Raw genomic sequence first — 21,866 nt, forward strand, 5'->3', positions numbered from 1 at the left:
TATACATATATATATATATACATATGTATATATATATACATATATATACATATATACATATATATACATATATACATATATATACATATATACATATATATATATATACATATATATATATATATATATATATTTATTTATAAAAGGCGACGTCGCATTGCCTTTTTCGGCGACATCGCCTTTTATAAAAATATTTATATATAAATATTTATAATCTTATATATATATATATATATATATATATATATACACTGAGCGATATACCGAACGATATACCACTCGATATACAGTATCGTACCATACCGAGCGAACGTCGAAACTCTGGTACGGTACGATATTTCAATCCTTGATTTTAACAATCTATCAACAAGGTTAGCAATCTTTCAGTTATCACATCGCATATGGTGTAGCATAACAATGTACAATTTCCAGCTCAGCTACACAGTTTTAAATGAGATGTGACAAAAATCTGCTAGATAGCTTGCAACACAACAGATAGTCATCATTGCCACGTCAAATGAGGTGTATCGCTATCTATCAGATCAAAAATATACTTGAACTGGTTGATGACAAAAGTTTGTCATATCACTAAAAGTATGATCTGGATGTCCTTATTGGACTACTAGTATCCATCGGTGGGCCTATCAAGAATTGTGGGATCCATTTTGGGTCAAACCAATTCAATTTGGCTATTAACTAGTATCTTTAAATACCTTGAGATATTGCTGGATTTTATGGAAAACCATTAGTTGGAAGTCAGTGAAAAGCTTGCTTTTGAGCTATCAATATCTTGTTCATCTTCCTCTTATTTTTATTTTTCAAGTCTCAGTACTGATTCTTACTCTTCACAGCCCTTACAATCAACATTTTTGAAAACAGAAGTTATAAACCAACTGATTTTGGCCAATTCAGTGATAGTCTGATTAGATTTTAGCAGTGGTTTAAATAGGCACCTGGGTGCTCGTCTAGACGCTCGGGTGAGGTGAGGCGAAGACCGAGCGCTTTAGGCTTCGACCAGGCGACACGCTTCAGTGAAGCACAGCCTGGGCACTCGCTTGAACCTAGGCACCGGGCACCTCAGGCGAGCGCCCGGTTCAAACGAAGCAACCGAACCAGACTTAAAGTTCAAACGAAGCAATCAAATCAGACTTTTAAGTCTGGTTCAGTTAAACAGTAGCTAGTTGGTTCAATTGAACTAACTAAGCTACATACTATTACTATAAACCCCAACCCACCCCCCACCCCCAACAACCCCTAGCCATAAACCCTAGCGCTGCTGCTGCCCCGCCGCCGACACACAGGACCAACACTTCCTTTGTCGTTGATGAATGGGTTCGACAACCTGGCTTTCGTGTGCAGTTCCCTCCGCTGCCGCTACTTCCGTGTGCAACTCCATCCACCGTCGAGGGAGAGGATCACAGCTTCCTCCGCCACTGACGAACACCACAGAAGCTTCCTTCGCCCATGACATCACCGTCTACAGCTTCTGTCATTGTTGTTGCCGTCCATAGCTTCCTCCACCGTTGCTACTGTCGTCCGAAAGTTTCTCTATCACCACTGCCCTCTCCTTCCCCACTTTCCACTATCGGTGACTCTTTTTCCCCCTGGAACTACTGTTAATAGTAAATAATCTACGGTTAACAGTAGATTGTTAACTATTGTTATCATATAATAGTTCATAGTTAGATTTTAACATTACTAATTTCTATTTATTTAGAACTGTTATTAGGGTTTCAAAAAAAATTTTATATAATCATATTTATAAATTATATTATATTTTTTATATTTTAATATTTCAGAGCATCTCGCTTCGCTTGAGCGAACGCTTAAAGCCTCGGGCATTTTGAGACCTTGACATCTTTTAGTGCCTAACGCTTTTTAAATCATTGGATCTGAATTATACTTACAACAACAAAGAATGCCAAATGGCTTCAAGCAACAACATGAGGCAACACACTGGTCAGTGCCAAAGTCCTATTCAGATCTTGAAAGACATCCTACAAAGTGACAAATGATGAAAACAACATTCAAGAACCAATGACAAGTTGAAAAATAACAAAGGCTTTGCAGCGATGAAAAGGATGTATGAAAGCCTCATGACAAAAGATGATGACAACATTCAAGAACCAATAACAATCTGGAAAAAAAAAGAGAGAACAAAGGCTTTGCAAACATCAAAAGAACGTTTGAAAGTGTCATGAAAGGAAGCTCTGATCATCAAAATCAACCCCATTGATATAAACAAGAGAATGACAAGTTCCATAGCATATTCACAAATAGGAAAGTAAAAGATCTACGGCAGTAGACAAAGATGATGATTTATGGGATGGATTTCTTATATCCAAATGTTAAAGAAGCAACGATCCACCATCTACTATATTTTCTGTTGGATACTTTGAAAATAAATGTAAATTAAGACGAAGACAATGAAGAAGAAGAAATTCCAGAATCAGCCAAGGAGTTCCAAGTTATGAATCCACTTGTTATTCCTACAAGTATTGCACCACATCACATGGATATCACAAAGGAAGATTGAGAACCAAGACACAAATTCTTCACCAACAACATGAAGAAAAGTCCTGGTAGGAAGTCAACTCCAGAATTTGCAGTCCCTTTACTTGCGTATCCTGGAGCTCCAAAACTGAACAAACTTGTCCATGTATGGAGATCATTGTTCATAGATTGTGCAGCAAATGTTTTGATTGTGATAATAAAAAAGTAAAAATCAAATTTCATCATCAATTTAAAAGATAAATGACCAATAACAATATGGAGATTCCACAAAAGAGGTACATAGAATACAGGCCCCAAATTTTGAAGAAATGAAATACAAACTAGGTATGAAATCAATCCTGACAGACTGGTTTTGATGCAACAGAAACATAGAATACCAAATACCAGAAACAAACTTAAAATTCCCATTTATTTTTTTGGTTAAATTTCATCATGCAAACCGCAAGAATACATTTTGTAGCTTTGTACAAAACAATGGCACATAAGAAAGTAAAGACAACTAAACAGAAGCAGATATTTCCTCAACAAAAGCAATGCAAAGTTTAACAAGCCATAATAATTTAAACAGAACCAGTCAACATTTGATTGTTTGACAATAGATTTAAACTTTAGAAATTTCCAGAATTTCACACTTACAGCTTACTTAAATATGCATTTTTATCACAACACATTAAGTCAGTATGACAACTATATAGTAACCATCACTATGCATAACCAATACAAGGACTACAAAGCATCGTTGTCAAGTTTACATTCAGCAATATACCTGAAGTCTGCACAAAAAGACCCCTGATGAGACTTAGAACATACCTGCTACCTTCTGTGAACTAAGTTTTTTTTCTCGGAGTGAGTCCTGGTAACCCTTCAAATAAATCTGAAAGATGACTCTCCAAATCATCTGACGTGTACTTTATGTATTTTCCATGCCTTCCGCCCTCTAATTGACCACCAAACCTTCCCATAAAAGAGCGATAAGCTGGGATAACCTTTTCTGATATAGAAATCCTCAATTCTTCTCGAAGCTGAGGATCTGGAACCTTCCAAGTCGTCTGAACCCTGTATATTTCTTCAAATGCCATGTTAAAGTTCTTGAACTTCTCCTTGAGAGCAACCTTTGAGATGCTACTCGAGCTCCCACTTCCATATCCATCATCCTTCAAACAAGACAACACTTTTGTCCATGAAGTCCTAAGGTAGCTTGTGGCATACTGCCGAATTTGGCTGCGATGCCTCCTTATCCAATGGTCTCCCAAAAGCCTCCCAAGCTCTGAATCCTTTACTTTGTTGACTATATAGAGTATATTGTTCATCAAAAATATATACCGCATTGCTCCATCTTCATAAACTTTAGATTTTTCATCCAGATTAGATTCTAAATATGAGATTATCAAAAGCATGCGACGACCTAATGGAGTCATATTCTCAAAATTCTCTCCATCAGTGTTTTTGTTCTCCCAACCTTCAGAACAACCCTCGTCAGTGCCACACACTCCACCATCATCCAAAAGGATATTTAACGTATTGATGTAAACAACAAGAAATTTTACATAGTTCATCACATAACGGGTCATGGGATGGATCTCACCTCCCTGTGTTGGCTTCCGAGATGGCTCCTTTTGAATTGCATTTCCAAACTCCATGAGAGTCCCTTTTACTGCATCACCCAACCTCTTCAGAATCCCATCAGCCTCGTCACATATGAGGTCCTTTGGGTCTGCGGCAAATAGGGCATGGAGATCTGGCAAAACATCAGCGAGGGCCTCATACATATCGAGAATACGAAAGAGCTTCTCTGATGATCGCTGACATATCACAATGGCATCCCCAAAATTTAGTAGCTGCATGACAAACCCCTTGGTGGTCTCTGCAAAGCACTCCTCCCTGAGCTCCTCCGAGGCAGCAAGAATTTGGTCACAGAGCCGTCTCTCACCCCAGAGCAAAACACGAACGACAATCTTCACAGCCTGAATCCACTTCTTCATCTTGTCATCGAGCATCCGCCACTCGATTCTCTGAACCTCCTCAATGCTAATCCGATCGACACCAAGAATGGAGAGGTACTCATCGAGAATGTCCCGTCTGACGGTGCAGTAAACATGACGGTGCTCTCTGTCATACTTGGCCTCGATCATTCTGTCTGCGATCGCCTTCAGATCGGCAACAACTTCAGGATGGATCAGATCTAAGTTCCGATCATCCATCAGGCTGCTTCCAGACCTATCCTCAGGGCTGCCCTCCTCCTGCTGCGGTGTTGGCTGCTGGTGGTGATGTTCATCGTCAACAGAGCTCTCAAAGTCCTCTATAGCATCACCGCTGTCAGAGGCGAAGGAGAGGGAGAGGCGGCGAATGGAGGAGCAGAGGTCGTTAGAGTCAAGGGGGACGGCGTTGCGGACCATCAGGTGGCGGAACTCCTCCCCAAGGCGGGACATTGCCATCTGAAGTGCAATCTCCGCACGACCGACGAGGTCTTCCGCAGCGCCGGCGCCGGCGCCGGTGGAGGTGCTTAGTTCGGCTAGGGAGATGAGACAATCGACAGCGGCAAGGTACTCCTCAGCGTCCCCAGGGCAGGATTCCCACAAGAGGGAATCGGAGGCGTCCCAGCGAAGAACCACCTTCTGGGCGGCCTCGAGGCGGAGCTCAGCCACGGAGAGGTCACGGGCATAGCCATCAACGTCGGCGCCTCCGCCGCTGCGGTCCGAAGAAGGGGCGAATAGGTCATTGATGGTGGAGAGGCGGTTGTCGAAGCCGGAAAGGATGCGGATCATGTCCTCGGCAGCGTTCTTCGAGGTGGCGAGGCTGCTGACGATGTGCTTCGCCGCAGCGATCACCTTCTCCTGGCCATCGGCCCGCGCCGCGGCCGCCGCCATCGCCGATCGGAGATCCGGTGGTGGTGATGAAGCTCTTAAAAGGATTCCGGTCTATGGTCGGGGTCTCGGGATCGGAATCGAGAGCGCCAGGGTCAGGGTTAGGGTTGCGAGGGGAAGGAGAAGGGGGAAGAATGGAGTGGGCGTCGATTCGGGTCGCTTCTTCGTGGTCTTCTGCTCTTACTTTCCAATCCGTTGATCCAGCAGAGCGATACCGCCACCACTTGTGACTTCGCTGAAAGCAGTGAGGCAGTGTAAGTGAAAGACGGGGAGAAGCGTCTGGGTGTTGGAGGAACGGAACGCACCCGGCCCGTCAGTGGACCAGTATTATGAGTTACTGATCCGATCCAATTAAGACTCGGGTTGTGCTAGAAATCCGGGTTGGGTTGGTCCGAAACCCAATGCTAATCCTACTCGAACGCATCTTCACCTATCAAACATAATATATAGATATACATATTTTTTATTTCATATCGCAGCAATCACCCATATTGGCTGAGAGCCCCTTTACTATTAATCCGTAACTGATACTTTTGGCACAACCAGTGTTGTGAGCAAACCAGATCCAACCCAACCGTGTTGTGTTGGGATCAATTTGCTCAAGAAGTATGTTACTCTTAAATAATTTTCAAAGAAAATTGGGGGTTTTCTCCAATAAACAAAAATGAAAACTTGATGCTCTTTTACCTTTTTCCTATTCCCTATTTCCATCCTGATTCAAAAAGAAAGTGATCCTGTGCTCATACTTGTGCTCATCAAAATCTATCCCTGACAAGCCGTAGGTACACGTGGAACAGGTTAGTTCAAGTTAGGAAGCAATAAACGAAGCTGCAAAATTCTGAAATCCAATCTTGCCTTCTCCACTTGCCTTTACATAAATAAAAAAAATTAAACTCACCAATCAGATCGGATTTCTTTCACCCCTACTTAGGCTTTAAAGTTGGCTGAAACAGGCAAGAGAATAAGTGAACATGTAAATATAAGCAATTGTTTTAACATAGACAATAAAAACTATCAAAATCTAACTTAACCGAAACGCGAAGATGAAATTTGTTTTGTATGATGGTACCAACATGATACCCGAAAGAATATAAAATGGTCACACAAAAAATGAAATTACCTATTCTTTCCGATTGTCTATCTTGCCAATGTGAGATTTTTAAACCGAATACAAAATTTCAATATTGATACCTTGAATTTAAACTGGATTAATGCACAACATATGGCTCTGTTATTGGACTAGGCAATTCCAGGATACCAGTCATCAATGACCTTGAGACATGTCAAACCGAAATTTTGGCATGGCTTGGGCAGCTCTCATGGCAGCTTCAACTGAAGCATTCTGACTTCAACCTGATTGGTAAAATCATCTTTGAACTTGCTTGGTTTGGTCCAGCATGAGGGCTAAGTCATGTCTGGCACCATACACAGCATACCATTTCCAGTGTTTCTTTCCAGAGGATACATAGATGCACCTTTCACATAGCTCTGATGCTTCATAGCAGCCTTTCTTAGGCCGGAGATTAGTGGAGACTTTCCTTTGGGACGCTTCTTTATGATAGAACATGCACCAAATGGGTCACTCATCCCAGCTCCAATCCTCCTGAGGATAAAAAGATGGACCAGGTACTGAACTCAAGTAAAAAAAAAAAAAAAATTCAATGCATAATTTGAACCTTCAGGGTAGAGAGTAGAACCCAGAATGTAAATCTAGAAAAATCAAAATAAATATGAGCAAAACTATTTTCTAAAGAGATTTAAAATCAAGACACTGTGAAGACACCAATTAGCCATCAACAATGGATTAGATTCATATATGATACTATGATTTTTTTTCTCTTTTTTTCTTGAAAATAGAGGGTGAGCCTTGTGCAATGGTAGGATTGCTTCTTTGCAATCTTAATAATCAGGATTCATGTGTATGTTGGTCCTCCCTAAATCCCATTTTAACAGAAGCCTTATTTACTGAATTTACTCTTTTTCTAGAATTTATGATTTTATGTAGCCAACAAGGTGAAAATTCAAATTTTGGATGGTAATAAATATTGAAACAAAAAATGATATTACTAACAAATATTGGGACAAAAAGTGATATTACTAACAAATGTTGAGAGAAAAAGCGGTGTTACTAACAAATATTGAGACAAAAAGCAGTATTAATAACAAATATTGAGACAAAAAGCGGTATTACCAACAAATATCGAGACAAATTGAAATTACTAACAAATACCGAGACAAAAAGCAGTATTACAAACAAATATTGAGACAAAAAGCGGTATTACTAACAAATATTGAGACAAAGAGCAATATTACTAACAAATATTGAGACAAAAAAGCAATATTACTAACAAATACTGAGACAACAAGCTATATTACTAACAAAAATTGAGACAAAAAGCGATATTACGATATATCTGCATCCAAATCCACCCTATCTTCATGGTTAAAGACCTCTAACTTATCATATAATATTGAAGTACACCAGCACTGTGTTGCTGACATTTATAACAAGAAGCAATCAATAAATTTTAGCAAGCCCATAACATTTTTGCAATATATTCTACAATCCAACTTACAAAGATCAAAGGTAACTGTTTTCTCCCTTGTGCATCAGCCATCAAGTACATACCACCATCAGTAAATTTACATGTCAAATAATTAAAAATCAGTAAATTTACATGTATTTTAATTAAAGAATATGTTCCCTGATCAGTGCTGGAAATACAAACGGTAAAAAGCCATTGCAAATTTTATCATACGCACTTAGGGAGGATGCAAGAGAGGGGAGGGAGGACTTTATGGCTTTGTTGTTTTTGTTATTGTTGTAACTAATCCACTTCAGTTTGTCACACAAATTCAACTAAGTCAACTTCGTGCAAAAAAAGTAATTTTGAGCATTCTCCACTTCTAACATATTCAGCACTATTCGGTCTTCAATCACTATTTGATTTTCCATGGAATTTCCTATATTATCCCACTTCCACTAAACCAAAGGTTGGCTGCCATCATGCACATCAGTTTAATAAACTACATTAGTTAAATTAATCTCTTTCTTTACTCTGAAACTTCCCCAGCTTATGACAATAATCTTTGTCACATACAACTCACAGAACCACTATATCAGCAAGCAGAATGTCAATTCAAAACTAAAAGCACATGATAATGTTATCAGTCTTTAAATCATCTAAACAAATTCGTCTTCAATTGCATAAATAATTAGTAAAAACATCAAATGTGTCCTCAAAAACCAGTTTTTATTGGCTGAAATCCTATTTTAGTTTGATTGTTTTCACACATGTGAGAACCACCAACCAATAAGTTCCTTGATGTCTCCAAGCACGACATGATCAGGTCCAAGCCCAACGTGACAGCAGGCTGACCCGACCTGAGGTGCTGAGAAGCCAAACTGGAGGTAAACTGCCAAAGTGGAGATAAAGTATCGAGGTGGAAGCTCTCGACCTACCGAAGTAAAGCCAAAGTAGAGCTCCTGAAGTGAAGCCAAACTGGAGCTCCCAATCTCCGTAGTGTCCAAACACTTCCAAGGTACCTGTGGTAATTGACTGGCGTTGGGTGTTCCCAACCTGATCCCTCTGATGCCTAAACCACCGATGAGGAGTCTAAGGTGGAGTTATCGAGAGTTCAAAGACTGTAGAAGAGACAGAAAAGGACCTACTAATTATAGTGGGGGTACTTAACCGCTTGCGATCAGCGTAATATTCTACGAATGAGAGCTGATTCAGAGAATATTTTCTATTGAAACGACTGCTTATGACAAATCTGATGTAATAGATTTGTGTCATATGGGTGTCCATGTTGTCATCCATATGTCAAGTTAGGAAAGGATGATTTTTGCCCTTATCATTACTCAAGATAGGTACAAACAGTAATCTGTTAGTCTCAGAACCCGGCAATGCTTTTGAGTGACCAGTCTGAAGTGCAAAGGAAAGGCCATAAGGGTCACAACACAGACTTCTCTAAAGCCAGCATCCTCAAGAAATCAAAACAACCTAAGCCTTTTAGTCCCAAAACCTGGAGCAAACAAGTACTTCAAGACATGTTAGGTCAACCAGATCAAAGAATGAACAGATTCTACAAATCATGCGCAAAAAAGAAAAAAGCAGGGAAAAAGGGCAGAGACCAGTGCTTGCCATGGTCAGTATGTTATGTGCCAGCCAGCACTGGTGTATGCATGATTCAGCAATGCATGTCAACAATAGCTCTAAGACACTAGCATAACAGACTGACATGTATATCTACTCGTGATAATCAATGGAAGACCAACAGATCCATGTAAGAGACTTAGCACTTAAGTTTTGCACTTTGCTCCACTTCAACACAAAAGATTTTAGTATGAGTTTTGAGATGGCACTAGCCATTACAGTTCCAAAGAACTTTTGGCACTCTATCATAGACTTTTTTGGTTGGCTAAGGCCTAAGCATGCATAAACAATGCATTAAGGAACATAACGACATAACTTTCACAGAGAGGAGAGGCCCACTTGAACCAGACCAAAGTAGCCTAGCTGTAAGGGTCTCGACATTTCTATATTATACACTATTGTAATGGACTGTTATTCAAAGTTTCAAACAATAATTGATGCATTGCAATATTCTAATCTAAGATAAAAAATAGACTGGGATGTTACTAAGTCATTTAATATAAATTGAGGAAAGAACGTCCAGCTATTTTAATGTATGCCCAAGGAGCATCACAACCGTTTGCCAACAGTAGGTTCATCAGTAATATTGTTATCAACGGTACCAATTTGGGATATTGAAGAAATACTCAGAATCAAAGAGATGAATCAGGGTATTCAAAAAGTAAGATATACTAATTAATCATCAATATAGTACTTAAAGCATCAGCCAGGACATAAAATGAAACTAAATAATGCACGAAAAACTAAAATCACTATGTGAAGCAGCAGGTATATGCAAATAATGAATCTTGACAATTTGGCTAAATAAACAAACAGGTGTTACCAGCTGATGGTAGAACCAGTAAATTAAACATCAGTCGGGAATCATGTTAAGCAGTTAGCTTAATACCATATTAAGATCAACTTATAAAAAGAAATTATCATAGCTCGACCGATCATAATTTATATGATTACAAAATCAACTTATAGTTATAGAACTTCATATATTGGAAGCTGCCTTGGTGATATAATGATAATACAGAAGGTTTCCCTTGTTCACAGATATACAGTCGTATTATAAAAAGATGTAGCAACATTTGATAGGTGTCATCAAGTAATTTATTATAGTTGTAAGAAAATGCTAAGACAGATATAAGTTGCATATGATTTGGTTACCTCAAAATTTTTTCAGATGCAGTTCGAGCAGCATTAAGTATGCTCTCATTTGGTAACCAGTTAACTACCCTACTAAAATTGGCCCGCATTGGAGAGTGGATCTTAATAAGCTGCATAGGAGAGAAACCAAGCATTTAGCTATTGGCCCTCACTTCCAATTATTATGACAGCAAAAAATACGAAAAAGAATTAACTTACTCCTAAACACTCCATCATCTGATAATATGTCCTACCATGAAGTGGAGTATGCCCCTGCCTAGACTCTGAAAAGTATCTTGTCCTACAAACAAAGAAAGACAACTACAGCTTACAAAAGAATTGCATTACTGTGTTTATGTTCAAGCAAAGTACAAAGAGTCCTGCTTTGTACACTACCATTCCTTGTATCCTGGATCCACTGTGAAACCATACATGTCAACAGTCTCACAGATGGATAAAGCAAATTCAAGAGCCTTAAGCCCTGTTCCTTTCGCTGAAGAGCCAAATGATGCCCCTAACATGAGGTATACTTTGTTCCTAATAGGGACTTCCTACAACAAAAACAAAAGGGTCAAGTGTCACACATATCCAGAAAATTTAATTTTAAAGGTTCATTTGAGTAGGATTGATTCCCCATGCTCAAAATCTGTCAGTGACAATAGTTGTGTTTCCATGCTCGAAATCTGTCAACAATAGCAGTTGTGTTTAGCATGTCATGGTATGTTTATGCAAATGTGTGATATTATGTCCTGTATGCCATCACTGTTAAGCATTGAAGCTCAGGCAATTATTTTTTGCTACCAGTATGGTCATGTCGGGTGAAACTTTATGATCTGAGGTTCAAACAAACAAGATTAATTGTCATTTGTTAGCACTTGACAGATACCTAAGGAACAAATGCTTTTAACATTTGTGAGCTGTAACCAGTTCTATTGATGTGTGCATATGAACACAGAAAAGAACAATGCACCATCCGTCACAATGGGGACACTATATTGATAAAACTTTGGATTAATGGGAAATTATATTGTTTAATATGCATGCTGTTTATGGATGAAATTTAAATAACACTACAAGCATGAATCCAATTCCCACTGTTTGGATAGGTTCCTAGGGTAAAATGTTCCTCTGAGAAATAAGTATATTTATTTATTTATAGAAATATAATCATGAAGATTAAGAAATTTATTTACACAGAAGAAACATATGAAATGCTAAAATAGTGAGAATAATTCATACTACTATGCTGATTAGGCTTATGGCACAAGGTCAGTAATGTGACTGATAATTTATGGAGCAATCTCAGTTGCTGACAACCCTATGAACAAGAAGCTTATACCCACGAACTATATGCCTATTATTGACAACTTGGCTGATCATGACATCATGATAGAGATATGTTCAAATGAGAATCAAATTAGAGCCCTATTCAGCCAGGATTGACTATCCTCAATGCTCCTTCTTTAGTGATGGTAGGCAATTATGATTGTTAGTGAAGAGCTTAGACCAAGACCACCAGGGCAAACCCAATTGAAGAGCACTTAAGAATTATCTAAAATTTGATAAGGGGTAAGAGGAATGGAAGGGTATATGTACCATGTTTAAACTCCTATTCCCCCAGGGCAAAGTCATTTTGATGGTTGTCATAGCTTAAGGAGGCTTTCCCCTAATGCAGATTGGACTCAGACCAACATTTGCTTGAAGGTCCCTGTCAGCTGGAAGTGAACTTAAAGGCATTTTGATGGTAGTATGTTGTGCTATAAAGGTAATAAAATGGGTTGAGAGCAAGAATTACCAACTGTTATTATCATTATCATGGATGACAATTCAAAAAAGAGCTATCAAGAAATATATGATATATACGGCAAAAAACAGTCATGACTAGTGAGGATCAAAGATAAATCATAAATTCATATATGGAAGCTGCCACACTGGCTGCTATGACAATGTCTAACATAACAGCATGCACCTTTTAGAAGGAACAACTTAATATATTTTTTAGCATGATCTAATTACCCGAATCATTTTATTCATGACATCATGAATAGTGGTTTTGATGATCAGGACCTCCTCCTTAGTTTCTGCAAAATGCAAAACTCACCATGGTTTATATTAAAAAAAGATAACGAAAAAAGGTACAAATTTCATACCATCTAATTCTGCAACTTTGTCAAGTGCCTTGGCAGATCCTCTATTAAGAAGACGAAATGTACTTTTCCGACCAACATTTTTTGTGTAGTTCTGAGATATTGGAAGAGGGAAGAAAAATTCTTAGTAGGTCAGTAAATACTACTGCAGCAAAGTTAGGAGAGGTACTCATTAAACCTGGATTGGAGCTCCATTTTCTCTAACAACAGCATCATAATCATCTATTTCTTCCCCAAAATTTGTTTTTAGAAGGTCTCCAGAATTACCAATGACAGCACATCGTTCAAATTGCCGAGACACAAAAGGTGGTGTTTCAGGGAGTACTAAAGAAAGTTTTTCCATGCATAATGTCCTATTCTTGCACCGGTCACTAGAATAGAAGAGAAATTTCCACTTGTGTGATCATTAGCAACTTCATGGAATAAATTTACCTTCATTAATGCACCCAGCAGAGGTAAAAAGATCAAGAAAACACTATAAGACAGCCTTTCTAGCTGAATCAAGCTGGACCAACTGTACTCACAGATGTATTCCTTTGTTGATCCTCCGCCATGCATATTCCTCCCATCCATTTGGTAAAGCATCAATAAACTCTTTTGTGAGTATGGTAGAACTATTGCGAACCTAAAGAAAAATTCAATGGGCAATATTTTGAACCAGACAAAACAAGCAAGCTGTCCATAGGTCATGAATCTTAAAACCAGTATGAGCTCAAACTCAAACAATATAAAATGATATCTTGGTAAGAAATACAAAGAAGACTAAGTAAAATATGGATATCCTACAGAAACATCCAGCACATTTCTAAACAAGCTTCAGATGGATCATGGAACTATACATTATTTATGCTTTTGGGCTCATCCACTGCCTAGTCTATAAACAAGCTTCAAGAGATACAAATGGCAAACTCACCTGCTCCCATGTAGCAACTGCTTCACAGAGGTTGAAATCAAATGATAAGCCTTCAAGTTCTCCAGTTTTTGGATCCCTCTATAAATATAACATTAGTTTAGAAGAAATCAAATAAAGATGGACTACATAAAATTTACCTTGTATACCAAATGAAACCAGCTCAGATGAGAAAATAAAAGTCACATCTATGCTCATAAAGTAATAATACTTAAAGAATATCATCGTGTAGAGCATGTTTTTTTTTCTCTAAATTGCAATCATTCACAATGAATATAAATGAATGTCATAAGAGATCTCTAAGGTGGAAATTTATCATACAAATTAAAACATGGAATGAGAAGGACTGTTTATCTACCAGAAAAAGGCTGCTCACTTTCCAATATCTTCAGGTTCCTTGACAAGTTGGGAACAGCACCACTTGAAAACAGAGTTGTGGGAAGAGCTTCTAGCATGCTTCTTAATGCAGGTAAGTAAGAAAATTCAGATTTTAGAGAGAGAATGAAGAATGGTTGAATAAGAACAATGGTCCTTGATAAATGGAGAATGCTGGCATATAGATGATGGGAAAGTGTCCATGTCATGGGTCCAAAATAGCCAAAATATTGATGCTTTTTTTTTCTTGTTGTGGTACTTTGGAATTTAATAAGGGTTCTGTTTTTTTTTTTGAAAAAGCAACGCATGATCAGGAAACACATTATGAATAGTATGGATCCTTGCACCAAAAAGCTTTAGCAGATTGTCAAGGATGAGCAAGAAAACTAACAAGGCTAACAGCTTTATTGAACTAAATGGATGAACCATGCCACTTACTGAGACTTGCAAAGGAAAATCTAACATACTTTTTTGCAAAAGCTAAGCTAGCATGAACAGAAGTTTAAATGGCTTTTCCAAGTTTTACAACCTAATATATCAATATCTTGACTGGATTATAAGATAATAGAAAGACTATTGGAGAAGAACTTCGAAGTAAAATAATTCATAACCATGTTTTGCACATAGTATAGCATTTTGTTTGATGCAGGAAACATTACAATTTGTTGTGTCAACTAAAAACAGACTCACCCACTTTGGCACTGTATCTCTAGGGTACTGAATCGTAACTTGACAGTAGTCCTGGCTGACCAGAGCTTGTAATCCTAAACCATTAGCATCCTGCACTTCCAGAAGATGATGATTGAGAATCTACAAATTGTTTTGAGAAATGCTAGCAATATTATTAATTTCAACAATGTACCAAGAGCATCTGCATGATCAAACCACTTGTATTTAGCAGCACAAAGACAACATTAGATTTTCATGGCCAAAAAGCCATGTGAAGGTTAGTTCTTAAAAGTCCTTTATGTTGGGATGAATACTGCAGAAAAGGTTCCAAATTTCTCTTCCACTTTCATATCTACCTATGTTTTGCATGTACAAGTGCACTGCCTCAGTCTTGCCCCCCAGGATTTGCATGCAATATGGAGCATGATGATCACTACCACTTCCCTCTCCTCTCTTTCTGGTGCATCCAGATTTACAGAGGTGCAACAGCAACATAAAAGCAGTGGCATAGCAGCACACTTAGCAACAGCAGCAGAAGTAGTAGAAGTAGCATGGAAATGCAACACTTGTTTGAATCAAAAGAGGGCCTGGCAGCCCTTGCTTGGTTTGAACATAACAAGGTTCTGGGACCATCTGTGGTTAACAACAAGAGTTCCAAACTCCAACTGCCACTAGGAGAGAGGTTGGTGACCTCCCAGGACAGCATTAGTCCCAAAAGGGAATCAACTGCAACCTTTCCAGATCAAATTTAGCCACTATCTTAATATTAGCAAAAAACTACGAGAAAAGAAGAACAGTGATAGGTAAAGGCATAATCGACCTCTTTGCTATCTATTTGCATAGAAGTCTTTGTTTTTGCAGGAAAAAAATATTTCCTTTTCCACTTTATTTCACTTGTGGAAGGCTTCTCTTTGTTGAAATAGAGAACCAAGAGAAGCAATGATTAGTGTAATCATTAACACCATGGCATAAGAGATAAGGAAAAGATGTCCTACATCAGCTTACAACCAATGTTGACACATTCTTCCAACGATGTTCATGACTTCAACAAGACTTGATGTTACAACATATTGCCAAGACACTGTTAAGGATGCACAGTCACATGACAAAGATGTAAAGCTGAACTTGAAAATAGGACAATTGGATCTATCTACCGGACAAAATCAATTTAGTGATCTCCTCAACAAGATGTTGATAACCCCAGTATCCAGCCTCAATCTTCACCAAATCCGTTCAACAAGTGTACTGACCATATTATTCCACTAGCTCCAACAGCACAATCATACTTGAGTGCTAAGGAGAAAGTGATACAAAAAACACCGGCCAAGTTAGATAACCCTCCTGACAGCGATACTGATTCCTGCAATGTGCAAAGCCACTCTATGGGAAGGGGAATATCTTGGGTGGGACTGCACACAGCTGTCATATCTGCCTTACTGGCACTGGACCTAAGGTTGGACAATAAGTTGCTAATTCCAACAGATTTATTGCAACCACAGAAAATCCATAGATAGACAAGCCCAATCGCGACCGAACCAGATCACACGCATGAGATCAGCCACCCAGCAGAATAAGTGAAGAAGTGCGGGATGAAGAAAGATTCAGAAGAGAGCAGATGGAAAGGTGAAAATAAGAGCAGTTGAGGGAAAGAGGGATTTTTAAACTTTTAAATTTTCAATTGTATTGCTACTGGTCAGCAAGGTCTATGAACAGACCTACAATGGAGTGCAACAAAATACTTGGGAGGATAAATATGGAGTAGAGCCACCATGCATGCCTTCAAATCCTTCTCAACCCATGAGTCAGCCATTTATGAAGGGTGAAGATAGCTGATTACCACTGCAGACCAACTAGTCAGCACAAGGAACAATAATCAATTGTTGCCACCAACCCAATGTACTACAATCCTCCAATGGATCAAACAACAAATTGGTCTTCTGCACAGGAATGCTGAAATCTAATTTGCACAGTTTGATGCTGGCAGTCCAACCAACGGAAGAAATTTGTAATGATTCTTTCACTATTGTAGCCTTGCCCAAATCCATTAAAGAAAAGATGGAAGCAAACGGTTTTTCATGAGAAGATATTGTTGTTGTGTCTCTTTTGAGATACTGTCATTCATGATCCATAACTTAGCTAAATTTTGGAGTGGGTCTATCCAAGATGTATATTTGTCTCCTTAGAGAAGAAATGCACTAGCACTTTCTCATGTAGCTTCCCACATATAAAGCTTCATAGTCTTACTTTTATACTTTGTTTGAAACACCAAAAGGATAGAAGCGAACACTGATATCTAACAAAAATGGAATACAATTGAAAAAAGAAAGTGTGGATCAAATTATAACTGTAGAAAAGACAAAAATAGAAATTTTTGACATTGTCTTTTACATTTCCTTCTATTAGTGATTTTCAAGCTTATTTCATGGAATTTGAATTATTTACCATGTTGAAGTACCTTCTAACAAGTATTGCCAACACTAAAAATATATTAATAGCAACAAGACAAGTAAGCCAACTTTTTATAAAGTATTTATGAACATCGATGACAGATTTGAGTTTTAATTAGCAACAATTTCTAAATTATTGGTCCACTATGACACTAAATCTCTAAACAGAATTGTTTATTGACATATTTCGAGTACCAAACAATATTGTAATTTTCTGGGACATATCACAGTCTTAAAAGTTCAAAGCAAGCATAAAAATTAGAATACAAGAATAAAGAACATCACATTGACGAACTCAAAAATCTACTTAATTTAGACACTGATTCATACGGTAGGTGGAAATGAATTAGGGATGAATATCGAACACTTACCACGCACTTCTTGAATCCACTCTGCAAAGCCTTCAACGCCCTCAGATCATCCACCATAACCCTAGACCTGTCATCTACAGGGAAAGAAAGCAAAGGAACACAAACAACCAAACAAGAATCAAGATCCAACGACCACAGTTCCCCGGGATCAAGAAAACGAGAGTCCCGCAGCATCGAAAGCTCACAGGGATTGGAGAGTCCGACGATGTAGATGAGGATTGCGGCGACTCCCGACGCGAGAGCGACCAACAAACCTAGCTGCAAGATCCGCATCTGCTGGCGGAGACGATGATGATCGTGACAATAATACTTAGCCGGAATGCACAGGACGGATAAAAACACATACGATCTGCTTTCTCCCCTCCACAGTATAGAGTAGTGGGGGAGTGGAGAGAGGGAAGTTGGATCTCAGCTTCGTAGGATGGGCTCACGTTATCTTGCGTTCCCGATGCTGCGGCTCGACTCCGGCTCGAGATGTAATGTGAGCCGGTCCGTACAATAGGGTAAGCCCGTCTGATGGGCCTTTGGCCCCATAGCGTTGAAATTATTATATAACTTAAGAAAACAATTTTTTTAAAAATCAGAAGAAAACAAGCCATAAAATAATACTATAATTAAGACAATATTAACATGATAAACTTTAGAAATAAAAAACAAATAAGTGGATCAAAATCCGTATATCCACTTATAATAGGTAATTTTACTTTCTCCAAATACGATCATTCGAAAAAAATAACGAATATAAAAATATATAAAACAATACTACAACTCTAATATTAAAATTATTTAAAATATCTTTTTTACTATATAAATATTAACAAGTAATTCTAAAACACCTCTAATTTTTTTGGAATGAGTCTGAATTTAATAACAATGATTTGGATCAATTTTTTTAACATTTATATTATTATTATTATTATATATACATATATATATATATATACATACATATATATATATATACATGCATATATATATATATATATATATGCATGTATATATATATATATGCATGTATATATATATATATGCATGTATATATATATATATGCATGTATATATATATATATATATATATATATATATATATATATATACATGCATATACATATATAAATACATATACATATATATATATATATACATATATATATATATATACATATATATATATATATACATATATATATATATATACATATATATATATATATATATATATATATATATATATATATATAAACGAATACTAATGAGTTGATATGTCATTTGTCATGATCCAAAAATTTGATAACAAAATTGATTACAATATTTTGTCACTAAAATTTAAATTAGAAAAAAAATTAATAGGGGTATTCTAATGTATGTGTCGTCATCAAAATTTTATTCAGTGATAAGTAAACAAATGCTAGTTGACATACATGGCATCTATGACCACTTGGAATCATGTTTTTCCACGGAATAACCACAAGGCTTCATATTTCTTTTCATTAAAATTACAGCTTTAACATCCATCTAAAATTATCGAACCATGGTCTACAATATTTTCTACTTTTAACCAAATGGTTAACCTTCATCTGGATATTATTAAACGAATAAATATATAATTCAATTGATAAATCATAACATTTTGTTAAGACAGTTCATTTACTTCATATGACACCTTTAAACACCTCATAAGGATATATATGACGAGAAAAAGCTGATGATATGCATAGAGGCATGTAGGCAACTATGATGATTTCGACAAACTAGCAATAACCACTAATAATAGTCATTGATGTTAGTGAAAATAAGACATGAAATCACACAATAGGATTAGGAGATCATTCGAAAAGAACAATAAATATAAAATTATATAAAACGAGATTACATGTCCAATATAGAAATAATTTAAAGGGTCTTTTTGACTATATAAATGTTAACAAGCAATTCTAAAACACCTCTAATTTTTTGGAACGAGTCTGAATTAAATAGCAATGATTTGGATCACTTTTTTTAACATTATATTATTATTAGTATTATTATTATTATTATATATATATATATATACATATACATATATATATACATATACATATATGTATATGTATATGTATACATATATAAACGGTCACTAATGAGTTGATGTGTCATTTGCCATGATCCAAAAATTTTGATGACAAGATTGGTGATAATATTTTGTCATTAAATTTTAAATTAGAAAAGATTTTAATGGGGATATTCTAATGTATGTGTCATCACCAAAATTTTATTCGGTGACAATTACGTAAACAAATGCTAGTTGACATACATGGTATCTATAACCACTTGGAATCATGTTTTCCCAAGAGGATAACCACAATGCTCCATATTTCTTTCTATTAGAATTTCATCTTTAAAATCCATCTAAAATTATCGAACCATGGTCTACAATATTTTATACTTTTAACCAAAATGGATAACCTTCATCTGGATAATATTAAATGAACAAATATATAATTCAATTGATAAATCATAACATTTCGTTAAGACAGTTCATTTACTCCATATGACGCCCTTAAACACCTCATAAAAACATAAATGAAAAGAAAAAGCTGATGATATGCATAGAGGCATGTAGGCAACTATGATGATTTCGGCACACTAGCAAAAACCACTAATATAGTTACTGATGTTAGCAAAAATAAGACATGAAATCACATAATAGGATTAGGAGATTATTCGAAAAGAATAACGAATATAAAAATATATAAAAGCAGACTACATGTCCATTATTGAAATCATTTAAAGGGTCTTTTTGACTATATAAATGTTAACAAGCAATTCTAAAACACCTCTAATTTTTTGAAACGAGTCTAAATTAAATAGCAATGATTTGGATCACTTTTTTTAATATTATATTATGATTATTATTATTAGTATTATTATTATTATTATATATATATATATATACATATATATATATATATACATATATATATATATATATACATACATATACATATACATATATGTATATGTATACATATATAAACGGTCACTAATGAGTTGATGTGTCATTTGCCATGATCCAAAAATTTTGATAACAAGATTGGCGATAATATTTTATCACTCAAATTTAAATTAGAAAAGATTTCAATGAGGGTATTCTAATGTATGTGTCGTCACCAAAATTTTATTCGGTGACAATTACGTAAACAAATGCTACTTGACAAAACATGGTATCTATGACCATTTGGAATCATGTTTTCCTACGGGATAACCACAATGCTTCATATTTCTTTCTATTAGAATTACATCTTTAAAATCCATCTAAAATTATCGAACCATGGTCTACAATATTTTCTACTTTTAACCAAAATGGTTAACATTAATCTGGATATTATTAAACGAACAAATATATAATTCAATTGATAAATCATAACATTTCGTTAAGACAGTTCATTTACTCCATATGATGCCCTTAAACACCTCATAAGGACATATATGATAAGAAAAAAATGTTGATATGCATATAGGCATGTAGGCAACTATGATGATTTCGACACACTAATAAAAATCACTAATAATAATCATTGATGTTAGCGAAAATAAGACATGGAATCACACAATAGGATTAGGAAATTATTCAAAACGAACAACGAATATAAAAATATATAAAACGAGACTATATGTCCAATATTGAAATCATTTAAAGGGTCTTTTTTACTATATAAATGTTAACAAGTAATTCTAAAACACCTCTAATTTTTGAAACTAAGTCTGAATTAAATAGCAATGATTTGGATTATTTTTTAATATTATATTATTATTTTACTATTAGTATTATATATATATATATATATATATATATATATATATATATATATATATATATATATATATATATATATATATATATACACACATATACATATACATATATGTATATGTATACATATATAAACGGTTACTAATGAGTTGATGTGTCATTTGCCATGATCAAAAAATTATGATGACAAGATTGGTGATAATATTTTCTCACTAAAATTTAAATTTAAAAAGATTTTAATAGGGGTATTCTAATGTATGTGTCGTCACCAAAATTTTATTAGGTGACAATTATGTAAATAAATGCTAGTTGACATACATGGTATCTATTACCACTTGGAATCATTTTTTCCCAAAGGATAACCACAATGCTCCATATTTTTTTTCATTAGAATTTCATATTTAACATCTATCTAAAATTATCGAATCATGATCTATAATATTTTCTACTTTTAAGCAAAATATTTACGTTCATCTGGATAT

The 21,866-nt window shown here is 36.0% G+C and overlaps 2 protein-coding genes across 2 annotated transcripts; both read right to left on the reverse strand.

The window, feature by feature from the left end:
• Positions 1 to 3,094: 3,094 nt before the first annotated feature.
• Positions 3,095 to 5,661, reverse strand: LOC135666644 (exocyst complex component EXO70B1-like). The gene has a single exon (XM_065178271.1). The coding sequence runs from the start codon at positions 5,379 to 5,381 to the stop codon at positions 3,342 to 3,344; it is 2,040 nt and encodes a 679-aa protein (XP_065034343.1). The 5' UTR covers positions 5,382 to 5,661; the 3' UTR covers positions 3,095 to 3,341.
• A 669-nt stretch (positions 5,662 to 6,330) lies between these two features.
• On the reverse strand, positions 6,331 to 18,033 carry LOC135666645 (sialyltransferase-like protein 2). Its single transcript, XM_065178272.1, has 12 exons — positions 17,777 to 18,033; positions 17,592 to 17,665; positions 14,795 to 14,884; positions 13,733 to 13,810; positions 13,344 to 13,444; positions 12,998 to 13,190; positions 12,823 to 12,913; positions 12,689 to 12,753; positions 11,069 to 11,223; positions 10,892 to 10,973; positions 10,694 to 10,803; positions 6,331 to 6,981 (listed from the first exon to the last, which is right to left on the reverse strand). The coding sequence occupies exons 1-12, from the start codon at positions 17,862 to 17,864 to the stop codon at positions 6,783 to 6,785; spliced, it is 1,326 nt and encodes a 441-aa protein (XP_065034344.1). The 5' UTR covers positions 17,865 to 18,033; the 3' UTR covers positions 6,331 to 6,782.
• Between the last annotated feature and the right edge of the window lie 3,833 nt (positions 18,034 to 21,866).

The sequence above is a fragment of the Musa acuminata genome, unplaced genomic scaffold, assembly GCF_036884655.1.
Source record: "Musa acuminata AAA Group cultivar baxijiao unplaced genomic scaffold, Cavendish_Baxijiao_AAA HiC_scaffold_1117, whole genome shotgun sequence".
Classification (NCBI taxonomy): domain Eukaryota; kingdom Viridiplantae; phylum Streptophyta; class Magnoliopsida; order Zingiberales; family Musaceae; genus Musa; species Musa acuminata.